Source organism: Camellia sinensis, chromosome 5, assembly GCF_055761805.1.
Source record: "Camellia sinensis isolate YWXY chromosome 5, ASM5576180v1, whole genome shotgun sequence".
NCBI lineage: Eukaryota > Viridiplantae > Streptophyta > Magnoliopsida > Ericales > Theaceae > Camellia > Camellia sinensis.
The window spans coordinates 212,616,068-212,643,082 of record NC_138965.1 but is presented as its reverse complement, the minus strand read 5'-3'; the positions used below and the strand labels follow the sequence as shown (position 1 = coordinate 212,643,082).

At 31.5% G+C, this 27,015-nt stretch overlaps 1 protein-coding gene across 1 annotated transcript; it reads left to right on the top strand.

Moving 5' to 3' along the window:
* The first annotated feature begins 603 nt into the window (after positions 1 to 603).
* Positions 604 to 3,726, top strand: LOC114265531 (protein terminal ear1 homolog). The gene is made up of 5 exons (XM_028206350.2): positions 604 to 1,530; positions 1,667 to 2,351; positions 2,490 to 2,612; positions 2,751 to 2,892; positions 2,974 to 3,726. Exons 1-5 carry the CDS (start codon positions 870 to 872, stop codon positions 3,322 to 3,324), a joined length of 1,962 nt encoding a protein of 653 aa, XP_028062151.2. The 5' UTR covers positions 604 to 869; the 3' UTR covers positions 3,325 to 3,726.
* The last annotated feature ends 23,289 nt before the right edge of the window (positions 3,727 to 27,015 follow it).

Here is a 27,015-nt window from a genome sequence, read left to right as displayed (position 1 = left end):
ACTAATATTTTGGGACAATGAAAAATGAAATAAAGGACTAATATTTTGGGACGGAGGGAGTAATAATTTAGATATAATATTTTAATTTATTTTTTCTTATGATAAATTAAGACGTTATTTGACATTTTTTATAATATTAATATATTTTTTAAATCATATTATTTTTTTATACAAATTTTTATTAAAAATTAAAAAATATATTTATTTCTATCCTCTCAAATCCTTTCTAATTAGGCTTTGTTTAGCATATATTAAAAAAGTCAAAAAATTATTATTATATCTAAATTATATTATCTTATTTAAATCACATTACTTCTCTACAATATTACTTCTAACTCAATCCCTATCTAACTTATATTTCATAAAAAATAAAAAAATATACTTATTTAAAACATTCCAAACCAACCTTATTCTCTCGAACTAATTTCGCAAATGACATACTTTCACCCCAACATTCTTTCGCACGCCACGTGTACGGCCCATATCCATCCTCTCTCAAATTTTCAAGCCAGAGGGTAAATTCGTAATTTAACATAAATATAAACAGTGCTCCCATTCACCTTTGTACACAACAGAACTGGTTTAAAAGCAATCCACCATTTCTCATTTTGTTTTGTCTTTTTTACACATACAAGAAGAGAGAGAGAGAGAGAGCGCCACAGAGAGAGAGAGATGTTGTGTTGTTTTTGTCCTTTTACATTGTTAGACTAGAGAGTGAGAGAGAGAGAGAGAGAGAGAGATGTGCAGTCTACTCGGGAAGCTAAGCGATGGAGTATAAGGAAGAGTAGGAAAACCGCTCACCACCTACTTCAACTTGGTTGACTTGCTTTGACTTCGCCGGCAAACCGCTTTTTGTCCACAAAACCGCCATGGGAGACACTGGTTTTGTGAGGTTTCCGGGTAGTTTGGATCCAAAAGCAGCCGAGTTCAGACCAACAAACCCGTATAGCCACAACCAAATAACCCTTCTTCCAACCCAAATTTACTACCCATACCCTCCTCCGCCTCCTCAAGTCGTGCCGCTTTGTCCTCCGCCGCCGTACGTTCCACTCCCTCCGCCGCTTCCGCCGTCAACGACGGCCACGAGGGTTCTCCTCCTGAGCTCTGTCCCCATCGGCGTGAGTGAATCGGAGGTGAGGAGGGAATTGGAGGTGTTCGGAGATGTAAGAGCGGTGCAGATGGAGAGAGTCCGCGACGGAATCATGACGGTGTATTTTTACGATTTGAGAGACGCGACGGCGGCGGAGGCGGAGATAAGGGAGCAGCACTTGCGGCAGCAGAGCAGGCTGAGTAAGCACTTCCAAGAGATTGCTCGGAATAATTACGAATTAGAGAATTTGGTAGTGGCTCCGCCTCCTCCGCCGCCGCCGCGGGGTCGAGGTCTTATCTCTGGCCGCGCGGTGTGGGCCCAGTTCACGATTCCGGCGGTGGCTGGTGTCTCCGACGGGCACAACCAAGGGACCCTCGTGATCTTCAATTTAGACTCTTCTGTCTCCACCACCAGCCTCAGAGATATCTTTCAAGCTTTTGGTATGAATTTTATATTTTATGCACATATACACGTATCGATTCATGTCAAATTATATATTATTGGGTCAGTTTTGCTTTTATCAAATCTGCAGATTTTATTTTTTTTGGTTTAATTTAAAAGATTTGTTGATTTTAGGTCCTGTGAAGGAATTGAGAGAGACGCCATTGAAGAGGCACCAAAGGTTTGTGGAGTTCTATGATGTTAGACACGCAGCCAAGGCTCTTTCGGAGATGAATGGAAAGGAAATTCATGGCTCGCACGTTGTCATCGAATTTAGTCGACCCGGTGGCCATGTCAACAGGTTCTCCAAATTCACACAAACCACAATCAAAAGCTTCAATTCTTCTTCAAACTATTCAAGAAAGAATTCAACCTGTTTTCCACCGCCGCCGCCGCCGCCACCGCCGCCGCCATCATTTCATCGTAAAATACCCGCCTTCCACCTGCCGCCGCGTTGCTACAATTCTCAAACTCAAACTCAAACTCAAACAATGGGGAAGAAATCAAGTTTCTGTAAAAGAAACCCTAATGGGAATGGAGGTGGGGTTGTTGAAGCTTCTTCAATGGCGGCTGTATGTGTAAAGAGTGAGGTTGACAATGGAATTCGAGGGTGCAATAATAACAATCCTATGAAAAAGAGTTCAAAGAAGAGTGCAAATCAGCAACAACAGACAAGCACCAAGAGTAATAGGCCATTGAAGGGAAGACAAGCAAAGAATTTCGATCCTCGTTTTCTAATAAACGAAGATGCGATTATGGAATCAAATTGCAGAGATTCCAGGACCACTGTCATGATCAAAAACATACCAAACAAGTACAGGTTATGCCCTTGCCTCTCCGATTTTTCTCTTCTTTTTATTTTATTTTATTGGGTTATTAAATGTATTTATTTTATATAAAATTTTGAGTATTTTGACTTGGGGTGTTGTGGGTTTGTCATTTGTGGGTGGTGGCGCAGTCAAAAACTACTGCTGAATATGTTGGACAACCACTGCATTCACTGCAACGAGCAGGTGGCCGACGGCGGCGATGATCAGCCCTTGTCTTCCTACGATTTTGTATACCTCCCTATCGATTTCATGTGATTCTCTCTTTTCCTGATCTCTTAAATACATATTGGGTTTTATTATTATTTTTCTTTATTTTATTTTATTTTGTTTTTTGGGTTTAATTTACGTATGTGCTTTTGTGTTTTGTGTTTCATGTTTTTGAAAAACAGAAACAAGTGTAATGTGGGATATGGGTTCGTGAATATGACCTCGCCGGAGGCAACATGGAGGCTCTACAAGGCTTTTCATCTTCAAAATTGGGAAGTCTTCAATTCCAAGAAAATCTGCGAAGTCACCTATGCTAGATTGCAGGTATTCTATCTGTCTCTCTCTCTCTGTGTATATATATATATATATATGGATTACATTAGTGTGAATTTTGATTTGAGGAAGGGAGTGGAGGCATTGAAAGAGCACTTCAAGAACTCGAAGTTCCCGTGCGAAGCGGAGGAGTACCTGCCGGTGGTGTTTGCGCCGCCGCGTGACGGGCGGCAGGTGACGGAGCCCAACCCCATTGTCGGCCGCGTCACTTCCACTTCTCTTCAATCTCCACCTACCACCGTCAGTTCCAAGAGCTCCGAAGCTGAAGATTATGACGACGACAAGACTGTCAACAATAATAATAATAATGGTTGTCATAATGGCAGTGGTGGCAGTGATGGTGGCGGTGTCAGGAACAGCGGCGGCGGAAGCAGCTGTAACGGCGGCCATAGTGGCGGTGATGTCATTGAGGAAGATGAATAAATAGGCGTACGTAGTCGGTTCGGTGTCACATTGATAAAAGTTTCTTGTGAGAGAGAGAGAGAGAGGAGAGATCACAATCTTGTTTTAAGGCCAAATCTCACTATCTCTCTCTCTCTCTCTCTCTCTCTCTCTCTCTGCTAGTAGTCACATACACTAGAGTGAACTAGTAGAAGTATTACTGGCTGGCTATAACTGGCAAACAACAGCTTGGGAAACTGCCCCAATGGGGTTTTGTTGTTGAGCTCCGAGCCTCACCAGCCCAATGCCATTCCAATCCAACCTTTGCTAAAGCCTTTCCTATCTATCTCTCTCTCTCTCTCTCTCCCTTTGTTGTAATTTAGTGGAAGAAAGAATTGATGTCTTACAATCTTTAGCTTCAAATTGCATTGTTTTTTTTCAAAAGAGAAATTGCGTTTTAGTTTGAACTATTCGAGATAATTATATTTTTATGGAGAAGCAATCGAGAGATGATAGACACGAACCAGGGGCACAAAATAGCCTGTCTTATGTCATGATTTTTATTTGTATTTGATCTCATTCTGTGTTAGTGAGATCAATTTATAATAATTATATTTTCATAGAGGTGTAATAGCATTGCATTCTCATCAGTTTACTTAAATTTTATTTTAAAATATTATTAAAAACTTCGTTCTTTATTTTAAGAATCACTTTTTTATTTACTTATTTCAACATATTTTTTATTTTTTTATCTATTCTACTAATAAACTCTTTATTTTTTCTTATTTTATTAAAAATATAATTTTTAATTATAAATTTTAAAAAATAAAAATTATATGTGTATTGCAGTCTCTAAACAAAGTAAAGTAACAAAAAAAAAAGAAAAAAAAGGAAAGAAAAGGAAGCTACAGTGACTCTATTTGGGAGTCATTGTGGCAAAAATTAATTTAAGAAATTATTTAGGAGATCTGATCAGGTAAATAAGGAGTCATTTATTCTTTAAAATAGGTAAGGAGGGGGTTAGGGCTTTGGTGGGAATGCTCTAAAGTTAACAACTTGTAATTCTTGCTTGCATTACACATTGAGGGATTATGTTACGAAAATAATATATACAAGAATTATGAGACTAATAAGTGCTTTTTATTAAGATTTTGAGAAATAATTTAACATTAAGGACTTTTAAGTAAATTAGAATTATTTTTATGAAAATAATATAATGTTTTTTAAATAATTGTTGTAGTATTTGATAATGGGTATTCGTGGTGTTTGGGAAGAAATTTTTTGAATATTTTTTTTGTTTTTTTCTATTAAACGACAAATTAGTTATAAAATTAAAAAAATTAAATCTAAACAAAATATAATATTAAATTTTATAATCAATTTATTTTATTTTTTCACAAATACTATATTCAATCACAAAAAAATTTAACTATCTTTTTAAATATAATTTTTTTTTTCTAATAATATATTATAATTAAAAAAATTTATAAGAAAATTCACTTTTCAAACACTCGCATTTGGAGAAATTTTTTTTTGTGTTTAGGAAGTTAGATTTTTTTGTGGTTGAATATAATGTTTGTAAGAGAAAAAGTAAAATGGTTATGGGATTTGATGTGATATTTTGATTGAATTTATTTTTTTTACTTTTGTAAAAAATTTATCTTTTAATGAAAAAATAAAAATAAAAAATTTAAAAAGTTATTGCCAAACACCGCCGTTGTGTTTCCGAAATGTTGATTAAATGCGTTGGGAACATTGAAGCATCTGTTCCAAGTCCATTGAAGTTCTTCTCTTTACATTTGCCTTTGCCTTGAATGTTGTTCAAACTTTTGAGAGAGAGAGAGAGAGAGGAGTGTAGAAGTGCCACCTCCTTTTTCTCACAGGCAAATATTAACCAGTTTTCCGAAAGTCACCCTTTCCCTCCAAATGTCACATGGTGTTTTTGTAAGATTTGGTTTTGGTTTTTTTCTTTATTTTTTTTTTAAAAGACAAAATTTTTGTAAAATCAAAAAAAATAAATTTAAACAAAATATCACATCTAATTCTATAATTATTTTATTTTTTTTTTCACAAACATTATATTCAATCACAAAAAAACTTAACTATCTTTCTAAATACTAAATTTTTTTTTTCCTACGACTAACAAAAATTACATAAAAACCTACTACTCAAACACGCAGATTACATTATTAGACTTTTCTGTCAAGTCTTTCTTTGCTTTGCTTGCCCTGGCGCAGTTTAGCTACCTTCCTTTGTTTTGAACTAACTTGCACCGTCTAAGTCCATGTCAGACGGACGCTACTCAAAATGAGTAATGGATTGACCGACTACTTATACCTGTATTCTCTTATAATATTATAAATTTATTCTTATCAATTTAAAAATTATTTAAAAATTAATTTTCATCACACAATCACTTATCTGTAATTTTAAATGTAAAATTTAATTATATTTGATTTATCTTTTTATTTCTTCATTTCCATTTGAGAATTAGGCCTGTTAATGATTTCTTAATTTTTTACATATATATATATATATATATATAAGAATAAAGAGAATAATTTATTTTTATAATGGCTTTCTAATTTTTTTAACTAGTACTAAAAGTTAACAAAATATGTCTAGGTGGTGTTTGGCAAGTAATTTTGGGGCTAAAATAGTCATCAAAGACAAAATAAGTTATTTTAGTTACAACAAACAAAAATCACATCTAACCGATAATCATTATACTATTTTCTCACAAAAAAGTCCAAAAAAAACAAAAGGTTGAAAAGTCATTCCCAAACCAAGCTTTTTAGCCCAAGTTAAAATAGCAAAAAAAAAATTAAAAAGTCCTTTTCAAACTAAGCTTTTTAGCCCACACTAAAATAGTGAAAAAATTAAAAAATCAATCCACTTCTCAAATGGAGGCTAAAACATTATAATGATTTTCTAATGAATGGTTCATTTGTTAAACAAATGAAATTGGCTTTTTCTTTGGGAAAGAGCTAAAATAATTTAATTTTTTGGTTATTTTAATCTCGCTTGATTTTTGTTTTTGATTTTTTTTGACTTTTATGAGAGAATAAATATAATAATTATGATTTGAAGATAATATTTTGTCTTATTAATTTGTGTAGTCAATTTTGTTTTTTTGTACTTTTTCAGCCAAAAAAATCAAAACCAAACATAGCTTTAAGTCTTCCTATCAAATGTTTATTTTAGTAAAATGATAAATGATGATTTTATTTTCAATGTGGTAATCATTAATTTTTTTACTAAAATATTAATTAAATTTATTTATGAAGTAATGTGTCATTAATGCATTAAATTTCATGGGTTGTCCAAATGACATTAGTTATAAACAAATTTAAACAAAAATTTGATGAATGTAACTTTACTTTATGAAAATTTCAATAATTAATTACTGTAACGTCAATAAGTAATAGCAAAAGTAATGTTGTATAACTTGGAATTTTGAAAAATGTTAGTAGATTAATCATTAATTAAATTTATTTATGAAGTAATGTGTCATCAATGCATTGAATTTCATGCGTTGTCCAAATGAAACTAATTATAAACAAATTTAAACAAAAATTTGATGCATGTAACTTTACTTTATTAAAATTATATGTATATGTATATTCATTATTTAATTACTGTATAAATTGATAAACGTCAATAAGTAATAGCAAAAACAATGTTGTATAACTTGGAATTTTGGAAAATATTAGACAACCGTTGAATCAATAAATTATTCATTTTGTCTTTATTAGGAAGTGATTTTTTTTGGCTTATTGATTTTTTTTTCAATGTACAAAAAATATATTACTTTTTTGTTTTCTATTTTTTTTAACTGAATTTTTTAAATATTTTAAGAAAAATTTTAAATTTTTAGACACACTTAACATAAATACACATAGAAAGTATAATTTTTGTGATTTTTTTTTAAAAATTTCACTAAATACCAAAAATACAAAAACAAAAAAGAATTCAGTATATTTTTCATATTTTTATGTATTTATTAATTTTTTAAAATATTTTTTCATAAATTCTTTACTTTTTAGATATACCTAAGTAAGGTGCATTTAAAAAAAATAAAAATATACTTAGAATTTTAAAAATATCCATTAAAAACAAAAAAATACGAAAAATAAAAAACTCAGTTTTCAAAAAACTTAATCTTAAAAATTCAAACCAAAACACTGAATGTGATTCAAATAAATTAATACACTAAGGTAGCGTTTGGTAAAGTTTACGTTTTTGGTTTATGTTTACAAAATTTTTATAAATTGATTTTTGTTTATTTTTAGAAAAACATAAATTATAAACGCGTTTGGTTTGAACAAAATGTTTAAAAAAAGTTTAAAACATAAACTAAAAAATATGTTTGTTTAGGCCTAAAATATTTATATTCATTTTTATTATTTATGACAATGGGATCACACACATTATAATTGAAAAAAAATTTAATTGGGAAAAGAATTAATTGAAAAAAAAGGTAATTGAAAAAAAAAATTATTTGAAAAAAAATTAATTGAAAAAAAAGTGAATTGAAAAAAAATATTATTTGGAAAAAAAATTAATTGAAAAAAAAATTAATTGAAAAAAAATAATTTGAAAAAAAAAATTAATTGAAAAAAATATTTAAAAAAAATATTTGAAAAAAAAATTAATTGAAAAAAAAAATTTGAAAACTAAAAACATAAACTCATTTTTTGAGATTACGTTTTTTTCCTCAAATTTATAAACTGAGACAACCATTTATAAACTGAAAAAATTGTCAAACAAGTTTTTATGACAGTTTTTTAATTTTTTTTAAGGACAAATTACATATACTTCTCTCGAGATTTAGTTAAATTACAGATATCCCTGTAGTTTCAGAAATTACATCCGGCCCCCTGAGGTTTGTATTTTCATAACAAATGGCCCCTGTGATTTATATTTCATAACAAATTACCTCCTAATTTGTTATGCAAATATAACATTCAGGGAGGAATTTGTAATTTCTCAAATCTCAAGGGGTATTTATAATTTAGCCAAACCTTGAGGGATATATGTAATTTACTTTTTTTTTTAAAAATAAACTGAAAACGGAATGGTAGCAAACAGACTCTAATAAACGGACTTTTTTTTTAATTGTCAAAATTGACCAAAATGTAAAAGGCCTTTTCAATGAATGAAATCTTGAATGAATGTCGTGGATTCCATCAATATTATCAATCTAAACAAAATAATTTATCTAATACTTCAAGCTTACCTTATTTTGAAGAGGCAGCGGATGTTATTGATGTTTAGGGATGACAATTTTTTTCTATCTTGCTCGGTTTTTGCATCCCCGTCTGTTTTTCTTTTTTTTTTTTTTGGGTGAATAATCCGTCTGTTTTTCTTAGTTCTATAAGAAAGCGACCCAAGACAAGTATTTAATTTATTTTATATTTTTATATATATAGATAATATGTATATAATTTAAAAGTTTGCAATAGAAAAAAATTATAACATAAAAATATAAAATTTAACATTTAATTTTACTTATTTATTTCTCTTATCTTATATCTTCTTGACTGTTACATCCATTGAAGTGAATACGGCTTACAATTAATTGTCTCAATTCAACTTTTCTCGAAGAATTGTTCAAAGTTTACACTAAAATCAAAAAGAATAACCATTTAGCTATCTATCTTATTTTTGAAAGGGTATAGCTAAGAGGTAAGCATCTGATCTGACGGGGCCGCGTTGTGTAGTCTACTTACTTCCTGAAAAAAAGTAATGGCAGAATCATAAAAGAAAATATCATAAAAATGATTGTGAGAGATTTTTTATTTTTGAATTATAGACATAATAAAATATCATACAATAATTAAAGAATGCAAAATGTTTACGATGTATTTTATAGTATTTTGTTATTAATCCCTATGTTATTCTTCCAAAAAAATACAAAGAGAAAAAAAAAAAAAAAAAAGAAAGAAGGAGAAGAAGAGCAGAAAGAAAAGAAAAAAAAACAACAGTCTGTGCGTAACTGAGGATGAAGAGAGAGAGGGAGAAAGATGAGAGGGAGTAACGAAGCGCTGATCAAAGCAAGTGAGTGGGCCAACCAGTGCCTTCCATGCAAAGAGGTGAATCATTGGGAAGCTCGGTTATCCAAGCAAACCCAACAATTAGAAAGAGAGAGAGAGAGAGAGAAAGAGCGAGAGCATTAGACAGCAATGTGAGTGATTGCAGTAATGCTACGCACACATACGATGAAATACCGAATGAAACATAGAAATTGTTCATCTGAATGGCGGGTGGGATGATTGACGGGTCAAAACTTGTCAATTATGGCTATTATTTTATCAATTGTAGTAGTTATCTTGTCCGTTACGATTATCATTTATCATCTGGTCAACCATTCGACCATCAGATAAATTGTTCGAACCCGTATGAAATTATGTATTTAGCATTATTGTGTTGACTGAATTGGACATTACTTAAAAAAATCTTTTAAAAAAAATTACAATTAAGTGAAATTTTTAAAAAATAATTATAAATTTTTGAAAAAAATATTAGTTTAATTATTAATATTATAAAATTTATCATTGATTTCTAATTATTTTTCAAAAATAACACTAATTTGATATTTTGATTTTTTTCTTGAATTTTTTATTTTTAGTAATTTTTCAAAATTTGCATCAGTGTTTTATTTTTTTTAAATTTTTTAATCCATTTAATGTAAAAAGATCTAAAAATTAAAATATTTCTTTAAAAGATTAAAAAAAAAGTTTATTAAAAAAATAATTCTTTGCAATAATTTGTAAGATTCTCTAACAATGATTTAACTACCCAATTAATTATAAATCATCTTTAAATCGTCATTAAACACATTTTAAACTAGCATTACAAGGATTATTAAAAGTTGAATTATTGCAAAGAATTATTGTTAAGAAAAAAAGTTGAAAACAAATCAACAAATTTTTTTCTTCCTTTATTTGACTTTTTTTTAAAAAAAAATTTCTTTTGTTTTTTTATAGTTTTATAATCTATGTAATCTAATATTTTGTAAAAAAATAAAAACTAAAAAAATAAATAAATAAAAAGATGGAAAATTACATATAAGTAAAAAGTTTACATGAAAAAAATTATAAATTTAATTATTAATATTTATAAAATTTTCATTGATTTGAATTTTTTGTTTTTAAAAATTTACACTGACGTGTAGATTCTTCTAAAAAGATTAGTAAGACAACCAATCCAAAACAAGGGCAAACAGGTGGGAATCCAATGGGATGGAGGGGAGAAGAAGTTGGCGAGGCTTTGACCGTATTGTACCGTACTGCTACCTGAGGCGTGGCAGCCAGAGCAGAGACCTTAATGCCTGCTTGCTAGGCTTCCCTCTGCCTTTTTTTTTTTTCTTCATACTAATCTTCTCTCTCACCCACATCTTTCCTTTGAGCCTCCGTTCGGGAAGTGGGTTGACTTTTTGGCTTTTTGACTTTTTTGGCTATTTTAGCCTGGGCTTAAAAGCTTGGTTTGGGAAGGACTTTTTGGCTTTTTGACTTTTTTGAGTTTTTTTGTGAGAGAAGAATGTAATGATTATGGGTTGGATGTGATGTTTTGTTTGTTATGGCTAAAATAGCCTATTTTGTTTTTTGTGGCTAAAATAGCCAAAAAAGCCTCCAACCCACCTTCCCAAACGGTGCCTGAATGATGCTCTTGTCTTTTTCTTAACTCCAGATGAATAATAAAGGGCAAAATTTTTCGTGAGGTTTGAAAAAGTATAAATTATTCTTTGAAGGTTAAATTTGGATAAAAAATTAGGAAGAAATTTACATAAAAATAAAAATTTCATGAGGTAATTTGTTATGAAAATATAAATCTCAGAAGTCGGGATGTAATTTCTCAAACTTCAAGAAAGAATCTGTATTTTCACCAAACTTCGAGAGAGGTGTTTGTAATTTGCTCAATAGAAAAAGGAATAATGTTATATGCTTCGTTTGGGAATTTGATTGACTTTTTAATTTTGACTTTTTTGACTATTTTAGCTTGGGTTAAAAACCTTAGTTTGAGAATGACTTTTTAATTTTTTAGACTTTTTTTGTGAGAGAAGAGTGTAATGATTATAGATTGGATGTGCTATTTTGTTTGTTATGGCTAAAATAGCTTATTTTTTCTTTTGTGACTAAAATAGCCACAAACCATCTTCCCAAACCTACCCATAAATAAAATTTTTATATAAAAAATGATGAATCTTATTAATAGTTATTTATTGAAAGTTTAAATATCTATCATTTTGATTTAAAATTGTAAAAATATTATTGTCACATTATTTTTGTCAAGTTTTATGTATGAATTCTATGTAAAAATAGAATTTTTTTTTAAATAATTACCAATTTGTGATAAACTTTATTTATTTAGTAATTAAAAAATAAGTTTTTCAATGTATTTGTTAATTATTTTTCTAAAGATGCACTGAACAATAATTCTTCCTCTTTATATTATTATTATTGTTAGATCAAAACTGTTATTAAGCCTCCGTTTGGGAAGTGGGTTGACTTTTTGACTTTTTGACTATTTTAGCTTGGGGCTAAAAAGTCTGGCTTGGGAAGGGCTTTTTGGCTTTTTAAACTTTTTTTGTGAGAGAGGAGTGTAATGATTATGGGTTGAATTTGATACTTTGTTTTTTGTGGTTAAAATAGCCTATTTTGTTTTTTGTGACTATTTTAGCTACTAACCCACCAAAACCAACTTCTCAAACTATGCCTAAATAAGTTAATATGTTTTGACAAATATTTAAAAAAATAACTTTTTTGGGGTGTGTGGTGTGTTATTGGATAGTTTTACTAATCTGATTTGTTTTGTTTTTTTTTTTTAAAAAAAATTCTTTAATTATTTTACTTTGTGAATCCTTTGAAATTAGAATGACTTGATAATTATAAAAAACAAAAATAATTTTTTAAAAAATGTGATGTTTTTAACTGTCAAATGTGATACTTTTTCTATTTTCCTAGACAGTTACAAATCAATGATGAATCAATTTTAGGGTTGGTTTGCAATTATGAATGACAATGGAAATGGGGAATGAGGATCTCTCCTTGCAGCTCTTGTACTTGCGTTCGTTCTTGTAGGCTTTTGGGTCTACTTTTAGGCCTAATTTTGATAATCCGAACTGTTCATATTTTATGATTTATTCAGTATATCATACCTGTAAAAAATCAAGTTGATCGGATATCAGAAAGTATGTGTTTGAAAAATTGAACTAAAAACTATTTTTTAAAGAATTTAAAAAACAGTTTTTTGAACATATGCTTTCTGATATCCGATCATCTTGATTTTTTACAGGTATGATATACTGAATAAATCATAAAATATGAACGGTTCGAATTATTAAAATTGGGCCTAAAAGTAGACCCGAAGGCCTGCAAGGACGAGCGCAAGTACGAGACTGCAAGGAGAGAACCTTGGCTCGGAAATGGGGTCTCCACATTGCAACGGGTTAGGTTGGACATTACTTCGTGATTTGAATTATTAATTTTATAAGAGTTATTAAAAAAATTATTTATATTAAAAATCAAGTTTTGATGAGTGCACAAAGGCCAGGACTCCATGACCATCCCACAAGCTTGTCTACGTTCAAAACAAGAGTTGTCTCCATTGCTCTAAAGTGAAATCCCATTTTCATGCCTACACCTTCTGCTTCTCCTCTGCAGCACTCCTTTATTTATTTTGTTTGTATTTTTGATTTTTTTTGTCAGCCTGTGTATCTTTTTACTACTTTTTTAAGTTTGGCTGGGGGGGTTTGCCACGTGGACCACCTGATATATGCCACCTGGGGTCAGGAATCCAGGCCCTGTGTGGTTCCGGTTGGCCTTTGCCTTTGCACAACTTAAAACAAAACCTCGTATTGTTGGTATCAAACGCTGACACTTTTTGTTTTTGTTTTTTTTTTTTTTTTTTTGTGTAAAAACCAAATTTAAACACACAAAGACCATACAAAGGGTTATTTTGAGAAGTTGGACTTTTAGTTACTTTTTTAGTAACAAAAGTTAAAAGTTGATTTTTTTACAATTTTTTTTTATTTGAGAATTTGATTTTTAACTACTGGTAAAATTATAATTCTACTCCTCATGAGTCAAAACGTGTTATATGTGTGAAGTTGTAAATATTTTAAATTAATGGGGGTAGTTTGGTTATTTATTTGTGATTTGGCATCATAAACAAATATTAATAAAAAAAAGTCAAAAGTAACTTTTTATCAACTTTCCAGATCATTTGTCTAAAAAAATCAAAAGTTTGGTTAAAAACTAAAAAATTACTTTTTACAATCTTCCTAAAATAGGCCAAATACAATACACACTGGTTAATAATTTTATCTTTGTTGTGACCGTTATTATTGTGACTTAAAATTTAGGCCCTGTTTGGGAAGCTATGGTTTGGCTTTTTTTGGGCTAAAATTTACAAAAAAAATAAAAATAAAAATAAAAAAAATAAATAAAATAGGTTAAAATAGTTAATAAGAAAAAATGTCATATCAAACCCATAATCATTTCTCATTTTCTCTCACAAACATCACATCCAACTACAAAAAAATCTTACTCTATCCCTAAACACAAATATTTTAACCTACTAAATTAACCAAAAATTAAAATAATCTACTAAAATAACCACCTTCCCAAACGAGGACTTAAAGTAAAAAAAAAATTATGAACAATGTGAGGAATCTCAATATTTTTATCAAATTTTTTACTAAACATTCATATCAGAGTGTTTGATAAAAAATTTAATAAAAATCTTAAAATCTCAAACATTTTTCAAAAATTAAATATTTGTACCACGATTGGATCCAATTGATCTCAAGGTACGTCGTTATAACATAGGAGTCACTATCAACTTAAGTCTCGGAAGGGATAATCAATTTGTTAAAAATTATTAGAATTTATAAAGTTAAATTTAAACACATTTTAAAAATTGTTAAAGTTTTTAAATCAAATTTAAATAGTTACTGTAATTATTTATTTGATTCGATTTGACAACTTAAAATTATATAAAATTATCAAATTACTAAAGGTTTGTAGTCTCCACAAAAATTTGTTTGAAATTAGTACAAAAGTTAAACAAATTAAGTTTGATCAAATTTTAAAACTTGTTAAAATTTATAAACCAATTTATCACCCCTAATCCAGGCACATCATTTATTTATTTATCTGTTTTACAGCTTTATTATCATCCAAAAAAGTCTGTTTTTTTTTTTTTTTTGGGGCAAGTCAATGAAGAAAGGTTTTTGTTTTCTATTCTAATTCGATGCAATGCCAATATATACAAAATCAAGATGTCGGAGTGGAAACAGGTGCTTATCGTTTCACAAGAGAGACAAAAATTTCCCAAACTTAAGTTAAAAGGAAGTTCTGATGGGGAGACAGAAAAAGGGGTGATGATGATTACACTACCTTTTTTTTCACATGTATGCCATTTTTATCGTCTCCACAACGTAGACGGTCGTCGTCCTCGTCCTCGATGTCTTCCTTATATACATATAGCTGGTCGCATCGGCGCATCATTTTGTTCATATAACAGGTGTTTCTTATGGGGAAATTTTATGACACACGCTTGTTTTAACACGTATATTAAATGTTCTACTTATAGTATTTGTGATATTTAGTTATAATTTATTTATTATGATATTAGTTATAATTTTAATTATAACTTAATTTAATGCTTGTTATAAACTATCTTTATTATGATATTATTTTTGTTGTAATTTAAAAAAACATTAATTATAACTTATATGGTGTTTGGTTATAATTATTTTTTTAGTTACGGTCCTAAAACCATTCAATTATCACATTTGCGGTAATTAATTTCACAAATATGATAATTTGCATATGTTATACACCTTTTAACATGACTATTTGGAAAAAATAATTTCATAATTGAATCAAAAATAATTTCATCTATAGTGCAATTATTTTTCTACTATACTACTTATTTGTAATTTCTCTTTTCACTTCCAAAAGGTTTTTTCTTCTTTTAATATATCAATTAAAGGTCAGGTGTTGGTTGGGAAGTTAAGAGTTTGGCTAAAATAGTTAACAAAAAAATTAATTAATTAATTAAAATAATTAATAAAATAAGATATCACATCTTATACATTAATCAATTATTTTTTCAACAATAAAAAAAATTACAAATCATTTCAGACATAATTTTTTTCATCCCATAAAACAACTTAAAAATCATTAAAATAGCAAGTTTTCAAACCAGCTCTTAAGTGAATTGATTTGCTTCATATAAATAATTTAAAAAAAAAAAATGAATTGATTTGTTTGCAAGAGAATACGTGAGAATTGCCACAATGGTATAGGAAAATTAAAATTAGTGTCATCACCATTAATCTTTTGCAAACACAATTATAAGCTGTCTTTTTTACTTTTAATCTATTTTGAATCAAATCACTTCTCATATTTTTTATATATTTAAAAAAAAAATCAAAAAAAACAAAAAAAAAATTAACTCTTAACCATTTTTCTGAAAATACCCCTAAATATCATGTACTATCACATTTTGGTACCTGTAACGGCTATTCTATTACACATTAATAAATTTATTAAACAATAAGGAAAATGTTTGGTAGCTCAAAATTTTGTAGCTCAAATGGCTCAAATCTATTAAAACGACGTCGTTTTACATTCATTTACACTCAAAACGACATCGTTTTGAGGGATTTGAGCCATTTGAGCCACAAAATTTTGAGCTACCTAGCATTGTTGAAACAATAATTCGTGCTAAGTCATCATGTACTGTCACATTTGGTACGTGTAACGGCCATTCTATTGAAATGCTTGTACACATTAATAAATTTTATTTATTTATATTTCAATGATATTTATTTATCATTAAAATAGGTCTTATTTTAAATTTTATTGTGGGAAATGTCGAGTATTTGATGTCGTCTATGACGTTGTAGACAGCGTCTTGGTCGTAGTCCTTGAAGCTTATTCTGCAGGAGAAGTAATTGTGTCGTCCAAGGCTTCTGGCCCAGGCGGCTTTGCTTGTTCTTAAGGGTCCTTCGAGGTAAAGGGAGATTGGGCGGATGGGCCTCTGCTCTGGTTCTTGTTATCACACTACAAGAAATTAAGGTTTTAAAAACAAATTTTTAGGGACAAAAATAATTTATTTGTAAAAATTATACTTTTAAGGACAAAATGAAAGAATTTTTTAAAAATTATATTTAATCATGTTATTACATTTTCTAGACAAATTTATTTGGTTGTAAAAGGATCAATCACTTTTCCCTACAATTTTAATTGGTCCCTAATAAACCCAAATCATATCCCTACAATTTTAATTGGTCTCTAATAAACCCAAATCATATATTATTATATTTTATAGATTAATTTATGAACTCAATAATCGGGGACTATCAAAAACAAACACAAAAAAAGGGTTTCATCACTCACTCTCTTCCTCTCTCTCTCTCCTTCGCTCTCAAATCCCTAATTTCTCTTCTCTACTGATTCATATATCTCTTCTCTACCGATTCGATATCTGGATCGCTCCGTTGCCGCCTCATCTCTCCTTGATTCTCTGATTTCTCAACGAATCTCCGGTAACGATTCCGATCAGGTACCATATATTATCAACTTATTTGATAATCGACTATCATATTTATGAATTGCCTATATATAAATTGTTGTTCAATTTCCTGTCAATCTACATTTGCTACATTCATTCATGTAATGATGAGGATCATATCCAATCTAGGCCTCAGTCCATCATAGATCATCCAACCGATGCTCTGTTAATGTGAAGCCATCATGGAGTGAGGTGAACAATTTCACATTCAAAAGGCAAATGGAATTATGAGTGGTTGAATGTAGTACCTATAATCTGTTAACCTGTAGAATTATGGAACAATTTCACTTAAAGGTTAAACTCATTTCCTGCAAATTATGGGTAATAATTTATGTCAAATGCAATGTCAAGGTTAAACTTAGGATTTATAGTTCATTCTTTACAATTGGAGTAGACTGCTTGTGAGGTTACTGAAATCATGATGAAGGACATTGAGATTTGCAATTTATTGTGTGATTGCATTTTTCTGGTGATTGTGTGATTGCAATTGGAGTAGACTGCTTGTGAGGTTACTGAAATCATGATGAAAAATACAAATCTATACAAATCTACTTGATGTTATTTACTGAATGTGCCATTTTACTAAGGATATTTTGCATCTTTGAATATTAGTTGTGAAAAGGTCTCCTTGCAATTATGCTTAACTGGAAGTCTGGGACTAAGGAGTGATGATGAATCCACAGGAGTAACATATTTGCATGAATGCTAATGTATAATTAAAGATTACTCTGCAAAACCCTGTTACTCGAAGGAATATTCTTATCTCAAGTTGCATCGAATTAATATTTATAATATTACCAATAATTTACTCAGTTTGATATACTACTTTCTTCTTATAATTTTTCTATAAGGAGTAATTTGATCCACGTGAAAGGTGGTTATAGAAAGAGGCAGTTTGGTAACTTGCGTTGGTCAGTAGCAGTTTCAATTCTGCAGTAAAAGGGAAATTGTAAAGAAACGTGCATTTGGTAACTTGCATTGTGCATAATCCACTATATGATTTGTCCATCTGATGACACTTCTGATTGGCAGTGAAACTTGGACCAGATCTGTTGGAATGTTATCAAATGTAATTATTTTTCTTTCTTAATGGCAGGACTATCTTGCAGCACTGGCAACAACTGACTTGGCTTATAGTGTCATCTTAGACCATACTCTTGCGGAAAAGGAGCGCAGGTTTGTACCATGTGCTTAGTTGTACTACTATTAATTTATTTTATTTTATTTTTGTTGGTAAAATATATGTAATTCTATGTAAAAAACTCTGCATGTTATATCTTGGCATTCTGATGATGACAAGCTTTATGCACTGCATGATTCTGCTTAATTTCTGGTTACTTGTACTAAATCTAATGGTATCTACTGTTTATTAATATATATGCATAAGTATATATGCAGTGTAGAAATATATGATATATATACCCTCAACTTCTCAACAGGTATGTCCACAAGAGACAGAGGACGAGCAGGGTATGTACCTAGACCCCATGCACCTACACCCCATGCATCCACTAAATCAGTTCGCTCATCCACTCAATCAACACATGGACCCCATGCATCCATTAAATCAGTTCGATCATCTACGCTGCACCCATTTATATCAGAATCAGTACATGAAGTTACGCCACAAGTTTCACACTCGGATACTTCTAGCACACATTGCAACACTGATGGTCTGTAAATATTTTAAGTTTATGTTTTGTTTTGGTTGGTGGTTCTCGTCTTTTCAATCTATATATTAACATGATACTTTTTCATTGTTTCTAGTAGGCACATCCAAGAGTAAGAGAGGATGTGGGAAGTCATGAAGCCTCAAATTGGCCAAGCTAAAAAATCAAGGGATGCGACTGCCTATTCAGATTTGTAAGGTTAGTGGACGACCATATGGTGAAGCATCTGAAAAATTTACCAGTGAATTAGGGATTGTCACTAGGCAATTTGCCCCACAAAATGTGCCATCGTGGACTAATATTAGTGAAGAGGATAAAGAAACATTGGTTGCATACCTTCAGGTAAGTGGTACAATTGCTGAGATTTAGAATTCCTCTTCGCAAATTATTTTCTGGATAGTTATTTCCCCAGTAAATTTCCTCTTCCCACATTATTTCATCAAGCATTTTGATAGCACTATTTGTACCATTTATTTGTTTCTGGCACAATAATTAACACGCACCATAAATAACTTTGGGGGAAGATTTTAATGTGCTTTAATTTTTTCTTGTTTGGTATGACAGGAAGGTTTTAAGTTTACCAATGAACCCTATGCTATCGAATCTATCCTCAATTTGATGCACGACCGGTATAAGAGCTATTTCCATGACCTACGACAACGCTTTAGAAGTTTCCCTACAATGGAATCTGCCCTTGCGGATCCACCCGAAAACATGGAAAAAGAGACGTGGAAGTTCTTGTGCGAAAAGTGGTCTGACGAGGACTATAAGGTAACGTTGATAGTCCCGAAAATAGCAATTATGAGTAGAATCAATTTGTTCATTTGAGAGTAATTCTGCCTATAAGTTTTATTTACTCAACTTGCATGAAAAGTCGATGGCTGATGAAGTACAAGCAGACTTATGTATGCCAAATAGAGAAAGGAAACTACAAATCATTTAATATGTATGAAGCTAACAATAAGAAACATACTTTGTCTTTATGCGGATGCCGCTTTGCATGGAACTCAAATGGAGCCAAAAAAGGCAGTCATTGTCAAGAATTTTTTCTTTTGGTTTGTGAATATTGAGAAAATATTGGATCTGTGGATGTCCATAGAATACACTTGACAACCCAGAGGGATGTTTTCAACCATAATAACTTAATAGGAAGACCTACTTATCAATCTTAAAGAGACAAAATTAATAATTATACCCAACAGATAATAATTATAACCGAATTGAGCATTAGGGACACAGGTATGACAAGTGGGCAAGATACATTAATTTCTCTTGGAGTTAATTTTGTTTTGAGAAGTTATAGTAAAACTATGCCTAAAGATGAAACCAAGGGAAAGAATGTTGCAGAAGTCACTAAAATTCTATGTTGTAGAAATACAGACGTGGTCATGAGATATAGATTTGATATTTTATCAAAACACCATTAGACAAGGACACAACATTCTTCAAATAAAAATATATGATATAGTGATTTTATCCTCTTATTTTTTTCTACAATTTACTAACCCATTTCAACCTGCTATCTCCAATTCTATATTTTTTGTGGATAAGAAATGCTTAATAATAAAAGAAACACTTTGTACTCTGACTTATGCATTTAATAATAGGTGAGATGTGGCAAGAATAAGTTGAATCGGGAGAAGTTGAAAGTCCTCCACACTGCTAGCTCGAAGGCCTTCAGAAAAGTGCAATATGATGAGGTATTAATTATAGAATCTATAATTTATGTTTTGTAATTGTAATTGAACAACGTAATCTATATTGAGGTTTAATGTGTGCTATAAATGGCACAGCGAGACCGTGCCACTGGAGAGGAACTTGGACTTGTTGAGTTGTACAAAAAAACGCATTTTAGTAAGAAAAAAGAGGCATGGGTGCATGCTGATGCTGAGATTAGACATGTAAGACATCAATCTTTATGTACTTTCATTCCTTATATCCTTAATAAAATGTGGCTGGATACTTAATTTTATCTCAACTAATGAATATTGTAGTACAAGCTTGAAAAGCGGTAGGAGAAAGCTATTGAAGAAGGATCTTGCCTGATATCTGATGAGCAACTTTCTATTGAGGTATTTGGACAAAAAGTTGGCTACATACGAGGCTTAGGGCGTGGTCGAAAACCAAGTACAACATTATCTGGAAAACTTACCCGTGCTCAACTCGAGAGGGATAATGAGGCTGCTACAAGGGAGGCTGAAGAGCAACGAAGAATCAATGAGGAGCTGGTGGGAAGAATTCAAATCTTGGAGTCTGATCGCACGGAATACAATGCCAAAGTCGACTTCTTGATGCAGCAGATCAGTCGAAGAGTACCCTCTACTGATTCTTCTTCTTAGTAAGTCATCTTTTCAGAATGTTTGAGTAATTAATATTTGTTTCATTCAATAAATCTGATGGATCTTAGGATATTAATATGATTGGATTGCATGCATATGCTAGTACAAGTTATACATCACTGTGCTTTTAGTATCTTCTGAATCGTTTTCTTCAAGGCAGCAGCACCTGATCTGGGTCCCTTTTGATTGTTTGTGTTAAATCTGAACTGGGTTTTTGATCTTTTGTTCTAGGGATTCATCTCTAGATGCGTAAAGGGTTAGGGTTTGATTAAGCTGACTCACGTGGGTTTTGATTTCTTTAGGTGTTTTGTGGTTTTTCAAAAATGTGGAAGGATGCTGGAACTCCTGCTGATTCTTTCTGAGGTTCTGCCCGAATGCACCCATGTTCCCAAAACCAAATTCCAAATCAAGATTTGTTATTCTTCAAATGCTAATTGTTTTCTTTGACATACCCATGATTGTTAATTGCTGAATTTCAATCAATATTGTTGAGAACCTAGTCCACATCTAAAATTCATATATAAGAGGTAAATTTGGTTTTTAAGTTTTTGATGAGGTCAATGGAAATTATGCTGGAAATTGAGGTTTAGAAACTCTCTCTAAGCTAACTACATGGCAACAAGAAAAGCATTGATCAGATACTTTTCCTCTTATCACCTCCAGATCTAGGAATTAAAGAGGAAGTAGAGAACACACTTGAACAGTTTATAAAAACAATTGTCTACTTCTCTTTTTACTGTGCCCAGCAGACACAGATAAGAGGAAAGGACTATACATTCACTTTTCTAGAAATTGTGAGTATTAACTTTCTAGAGTGATTTTGTAAGATAAGATTACATTAATTTATGAGCAAGGGGGAGGACTAGTTTTGAACTCTTTCTCTCTGAAGGAAATGGATTACATAATAATGAGTGGGCGAAGACAATTTCTGAGGATTAGTTTTGAACGCATCACAACTTGCTGCATGTATACCAGCTGTGGACCTGTGGTAAGGTGGCTACTGAATTATACCACCTTAGGGGTAAATTTAGGGACTATTTTTTAGAGGTCTCTTGCATTACTCTTTAGAAAATATAAGTAGACAAAATTTTTTTGAAGAACGTATCACATGAGAGACAAACAGTGGGGTGCATTTGTGTGAAGCCCACATGTATCTCACGTGGGAGTGTGGCAGGCGATTTAGAAAAACATTCTCCTTTTTGTCTATATATATATTTGCATAATTACACTTTTCATAGGAGTTATTCCTTTTACTTACTGTTCTACAAGGAATTGTTTTCACTGGGAGTAATGTTTGTAATTGAACTTCAGATACTACAATCGGCACATTAAATTGCAATTTATTAAATTAATCTATCATTGGATAATTTTTAATTGGTAATCTATTTGAGAGTTTGGCCTATTCTATGCAGGTCCTGCAAGCTTGCGTCGATTTAACACTTGGGAGCTCTCTGCTAGATTTTGAATGTCATTTTAACGAAACCATTGAGAAGAAGATGCGATGAGTTGAGTTGTTTTGTTATGTAGGTAGATATAATTCTAATTACAATTTGTTCATTGAATAGTTGAACGCTATAAACAATGCTATAAACAATGCTTATAACACTAGCCTTATAAATTGGAAATGATACTTTTGAAATCTCTGTCATATATACAATCAAGATATTACGTACTAATGAATTAGAGCATGGTATTTGTTTGTTATTGAATGCGATGAGCATTTTTATTTATTTATTGTGTAGTTGAATTTTAATTTGGAGAAGAGTGGATGGTTTGGTGATATATATTTTCTGTTTGGTTGTTGAGAAATCAAGAAAGGAATATAAGTTAATGTTCAAATTAGTATTTTTAGAATAATTGTTACAAAATCAAAAAAAAAAAAAAATTTATCAAACTTTTGGTGACCAATTTTAGTTGTCTCAAAAAATATTTAACAAGCTTTTAGCCACTACTTTTATTTGTCCCAAAAATTAAAACTTTTAACCACCATTTCCCTTTGTCCTAAAAACCTAAAACTTTTACGGACCACTACCATTTGTTCCAAAAATTAAAACTTTTAGACACCAATTTGTGTTGTCTCAAAAATCAGTTTCTTTGTCTCCATAACTACCACCGTTGCCTTGGACTATAATTAGACTTTTATAGACAAATTTTTGGTTGTCTCAAAATCAAAACTTTTTGCAACCACCTATTTTTGTCTCTAAAAGTCTATTTATAGTGACAAATGCAAAATTTTGTCTCTAAAAGTCATTTTTTGACTTTTCCGGACGGGTCATTTGGGACAAACTTCGTGACAGAGGAAATTTGTTGGCTAAAGTTTTTTCCAACAAATATTACACTTTTAGGGATGGAATAAATTTGTCCCTAAAAAGATGATTTCTTGTAGTGTCAGAGGAGGAGGAGAGTTCTTCATCAGTATATAAATTATTGATATTGTTTTTGTATATCCCTAATCTAAGGAAGTCGTTTTCCCTCCAAACGGAGAGACAACAATTTTGACATAACTCGTACTGAACGAAATTTCAACTTACAAACAAAATATTTTTTTCTGCCCATTTTTTTACTTTTTCATTTAAGAAAGGAAATGAATTAAAGGGGCTAGTATATGGGGGCCTCTCTCTTTTTTAATATCCCTCGAAAATGTTTTTAATTGGGGGTATTTTGCGACGTAATCGGTGGGACATCTTTCTTTACAGAGAGTAAAGAATTGTTCCTCCGTTTCTGCTTCGCCAAGTATTCCCCTCCAGAGTTCGTCTCTGTTTTTCGAAGGACTTTTCCCCTTAGTTGAAAATTCTCCCCATTCCACGAATTCGCCCTCTTTCTGTATATACTGTCTACTTACTGTTGGGGAGTGGAGTTTTACTATATTTGGATGGTAGATCCTCCCGTTGGTTCCAATGAGATTGAAAAATCTCGGGTTTGAGGTTTGGATCTTCTTCGCGCATTGAACCATGGCATGAAGATGAGGGTTTCCATCTTCATGGAGCTCCCTTGCGACAAGTATGTAGTATGGCTGACAGGCTAGTTGGAGGGGAGATTGTAGGAGTTCTAGGAGTTGTTCTTTTGGGCATGGGCATTGTAGGTAAGTGAGGAAAACATTCTTGGCATAAAAACGGAAAGAGGCTTTGCGAGGCATTTTATAGTGGTAAACAGTGAACTCACACCAGCCGTACAAGGCCTCCCTATTAGTTAAAAAACGTGGTGTGAGTGGTGTGACTGGGGGCGCGCTGTATTAAAATTACCAGCGCCCCCCCTCCCGCTGATCTGAGCCATTCATTGCTGTACTTATGGACACGTGTATGGATGTAGTAAAAATGAAGTCACACCCGGGCCCAGGTGTGAGTGGTATAAGTACTTTTGATTCCTTTGTCAGATAGTGCTATACACGTGTCGCTCTTCTAGTGGTTTGTGTGGCTGTAAAGAAAATATTTTTGCAGAATGATAGACATAAAGCAAAGGCGGGAAAATAAATGCGTTTGAATTATTTTGAATGGGGAATCTTCGTCCTTACACGAGGGCCACTTTTGCTATATATTTGGTACCATAAAATATTTTATGGCATAGAGGAATATACTTTTGCAGTGGGATAGCTATTGTGGTGAGGTTGCTTTCTGGTACCTTATTTCGTCCCTCCTTTTCTTTGTCTTTTTTGTTGATTTATTTGGTATACAATGTTGTGCTCCTTAGAAGAGTATCTCGAGAATTACGGGCAGTTCACTCAAATGTGTGTAGATCGCTTTTTGACGTGGCAAATAGAGTTGTGGGAAGAGAGCCGGCGGTCAGCTCCAGCGAAGTTTGTTCCGGTGTACAAGGAGCAGAGGGCAAATATATCAAAGCTAAGGTATCTGAACAGAAGGGTTAGCAGAGGTAAGAGAATCAGCAGAATTTGTAGGATAAAAGATTTGGAGTGTTTTATAAAAAATGGAAAGAATAGGAAGCAGCCAGTATCAAACCCCCTTTGCGTACCGGAGGTTAAGGACACCGGCGGTCAGTGGATATAAGCGGAGTTACCGTAATCGTGCACCTTTTAAGGCGGCATACATTCGCCGACGGTACGTTCAGAATATTCCGCGTTATATTAAGAAGACTAAGAGGGGAGTAAGGAAGTTACAGTTGTACGATGAACAATTAAGGGACGTTAAATTTGATAATAAAGGTGTAGCCAGATTGCTTAATGGTATTGAGTTGGGTAATAAGAGATGTGACCGTCAATCAGACAAGATCGTGGTTAAGGGTATAAAATTAATTGAGAATGTTCAATTGGGACAAGATGCTAAAGACGAAGCTGTGGTCCACCACATATTATTTTTCATCATAAGTGATAATAGTCCGTCAGAGTCCGTCCCCACACCTGACAAGATATTTATTGGAGTTGGGGAGGGTAATCCTGAGACCTAGATTGTTGATCCTGACCAGTCCGACCGGTTTCGGATGCTAAAGAAAATGAGATTCAAGCTCGTTGGTGGCAAGGATAAAGAGTATGTTCGTCACGGAATAGAAGTTGTAGATCGGTTCTTCCCAGTTGATGTTTGGACGGACTACAAAGATACGCTGTTGGGAAATGTTGGAAGTATTCAAAAGGGTGCTATATATTTAGTGGATGTTTGAATGTATTACAATAAATTGTAAGTATAATGTTGTTATCAGATACAAACAAATTTTTTATATAAAATTAATCTAAAATTAGTGAGTTCCTCTCATTTCTATCCAATATTATACTTATTTTGTATGAATTTTTTTTATTTTTTGTTCAGTCTTCCAAATACAAAGGAAGTTATTAAAATCTAGATTAAAACACTAACGACTAAGGTCCCGTTTGGTAGAGCTGTGAGAAAGTGATTATAGATTATAGCTTAACAGCTTATAGTTTATAACTATGAACATAAGCTGATTTTTGATTTATAAATTAAGTTTCTTCTCCCCCACTCAAAGAATAAGTTGATTTTTGATTTACAAAAAGTTATAATTTGTATAGTTAAGCTGAACCAAACACATCGAAATAGTTTGGATTAAGCTAAAAGCTGAAATAAGCTGGAAATAAGCCCTACCAAACAGGGCCTAAGTAAGCCAGCTTATTGATTTATCATCTTATGTGAATTATATTATCTCTCTATTTTTTTTGTACGTCCTTTCGTAATAAATAAAAAGTCAGCTTATAAAACAAGTTATTAAAATCTAGGGCATCGTTCGGGAAGATAGGTTGTGAGTTTTTTTGGCTATTTTAGACATAAAAGACAAAATAGGCTATTTTAACCACAACAAACAAAACATTACATCTAATCCATAATCATTATACTTTTCTCTCACAAAAAAAGTCAAAAAAGTCAAAAAGCCAAAAAAGCCCTTCCCAAACCAAGCTTTTTAGTCCAGGCTAAAATAATCAAAAAAGTCAAAAAGCTAACCCATTTCCCAAACCAACCCTAAATAAGCCAGCTTATTGATTTATTACTTTATGTGAATTATATTTTCTCTCTATTTTTTTTTTGTACACCCTTTCATAATAAGTAAAAAACAACTTATAAATTATGCCCAAAACAATTCTAAAGTCTCACAACCATCAATCGTAAAATGATTCACGGTCTCTAACCCAAGTGATTTTGAAAAGACATTTATGTACCAATTTGAGATCTCAGGTTCAATTATATGAAGAGGCATCAGTGTGCGTATTAATGTTATTTATAAGCACATCCTATCTTGTGTAAAATAAAAAATAATAAAAAAATCAATACTTAAAAAAAATAGTGCGATACAAATAAATAAATTTATAAAGTTTTTTTTTTTATATTTAGTTTCAAATTCCAAAATTTCATCTTTGCATGTCATACATGTTAGTTCAATTTTTATTTTATTTTATTTATAAAGTTTGTTAAAAAAATAACAGGATTCTTTGGTCATTTCCCAAGTGTGGAGTTGTACCAATCTAGGATGTTTTTATTTTTTTTTAAAATAATTAATTAAATTTATTATTTGGGCAAATTACATATACTCCTTTGAGATTTAGCAAAATTACAGATACCTCTTGAGATTTGAGAAATTACAGATATTCCCCTTGAAGTACTATTTGCATAACAAATTAGGGGGCAAGTTGTTATGAAAATATAAACCTCAAGGGACAATTTGTTCTGAGAATATAAACT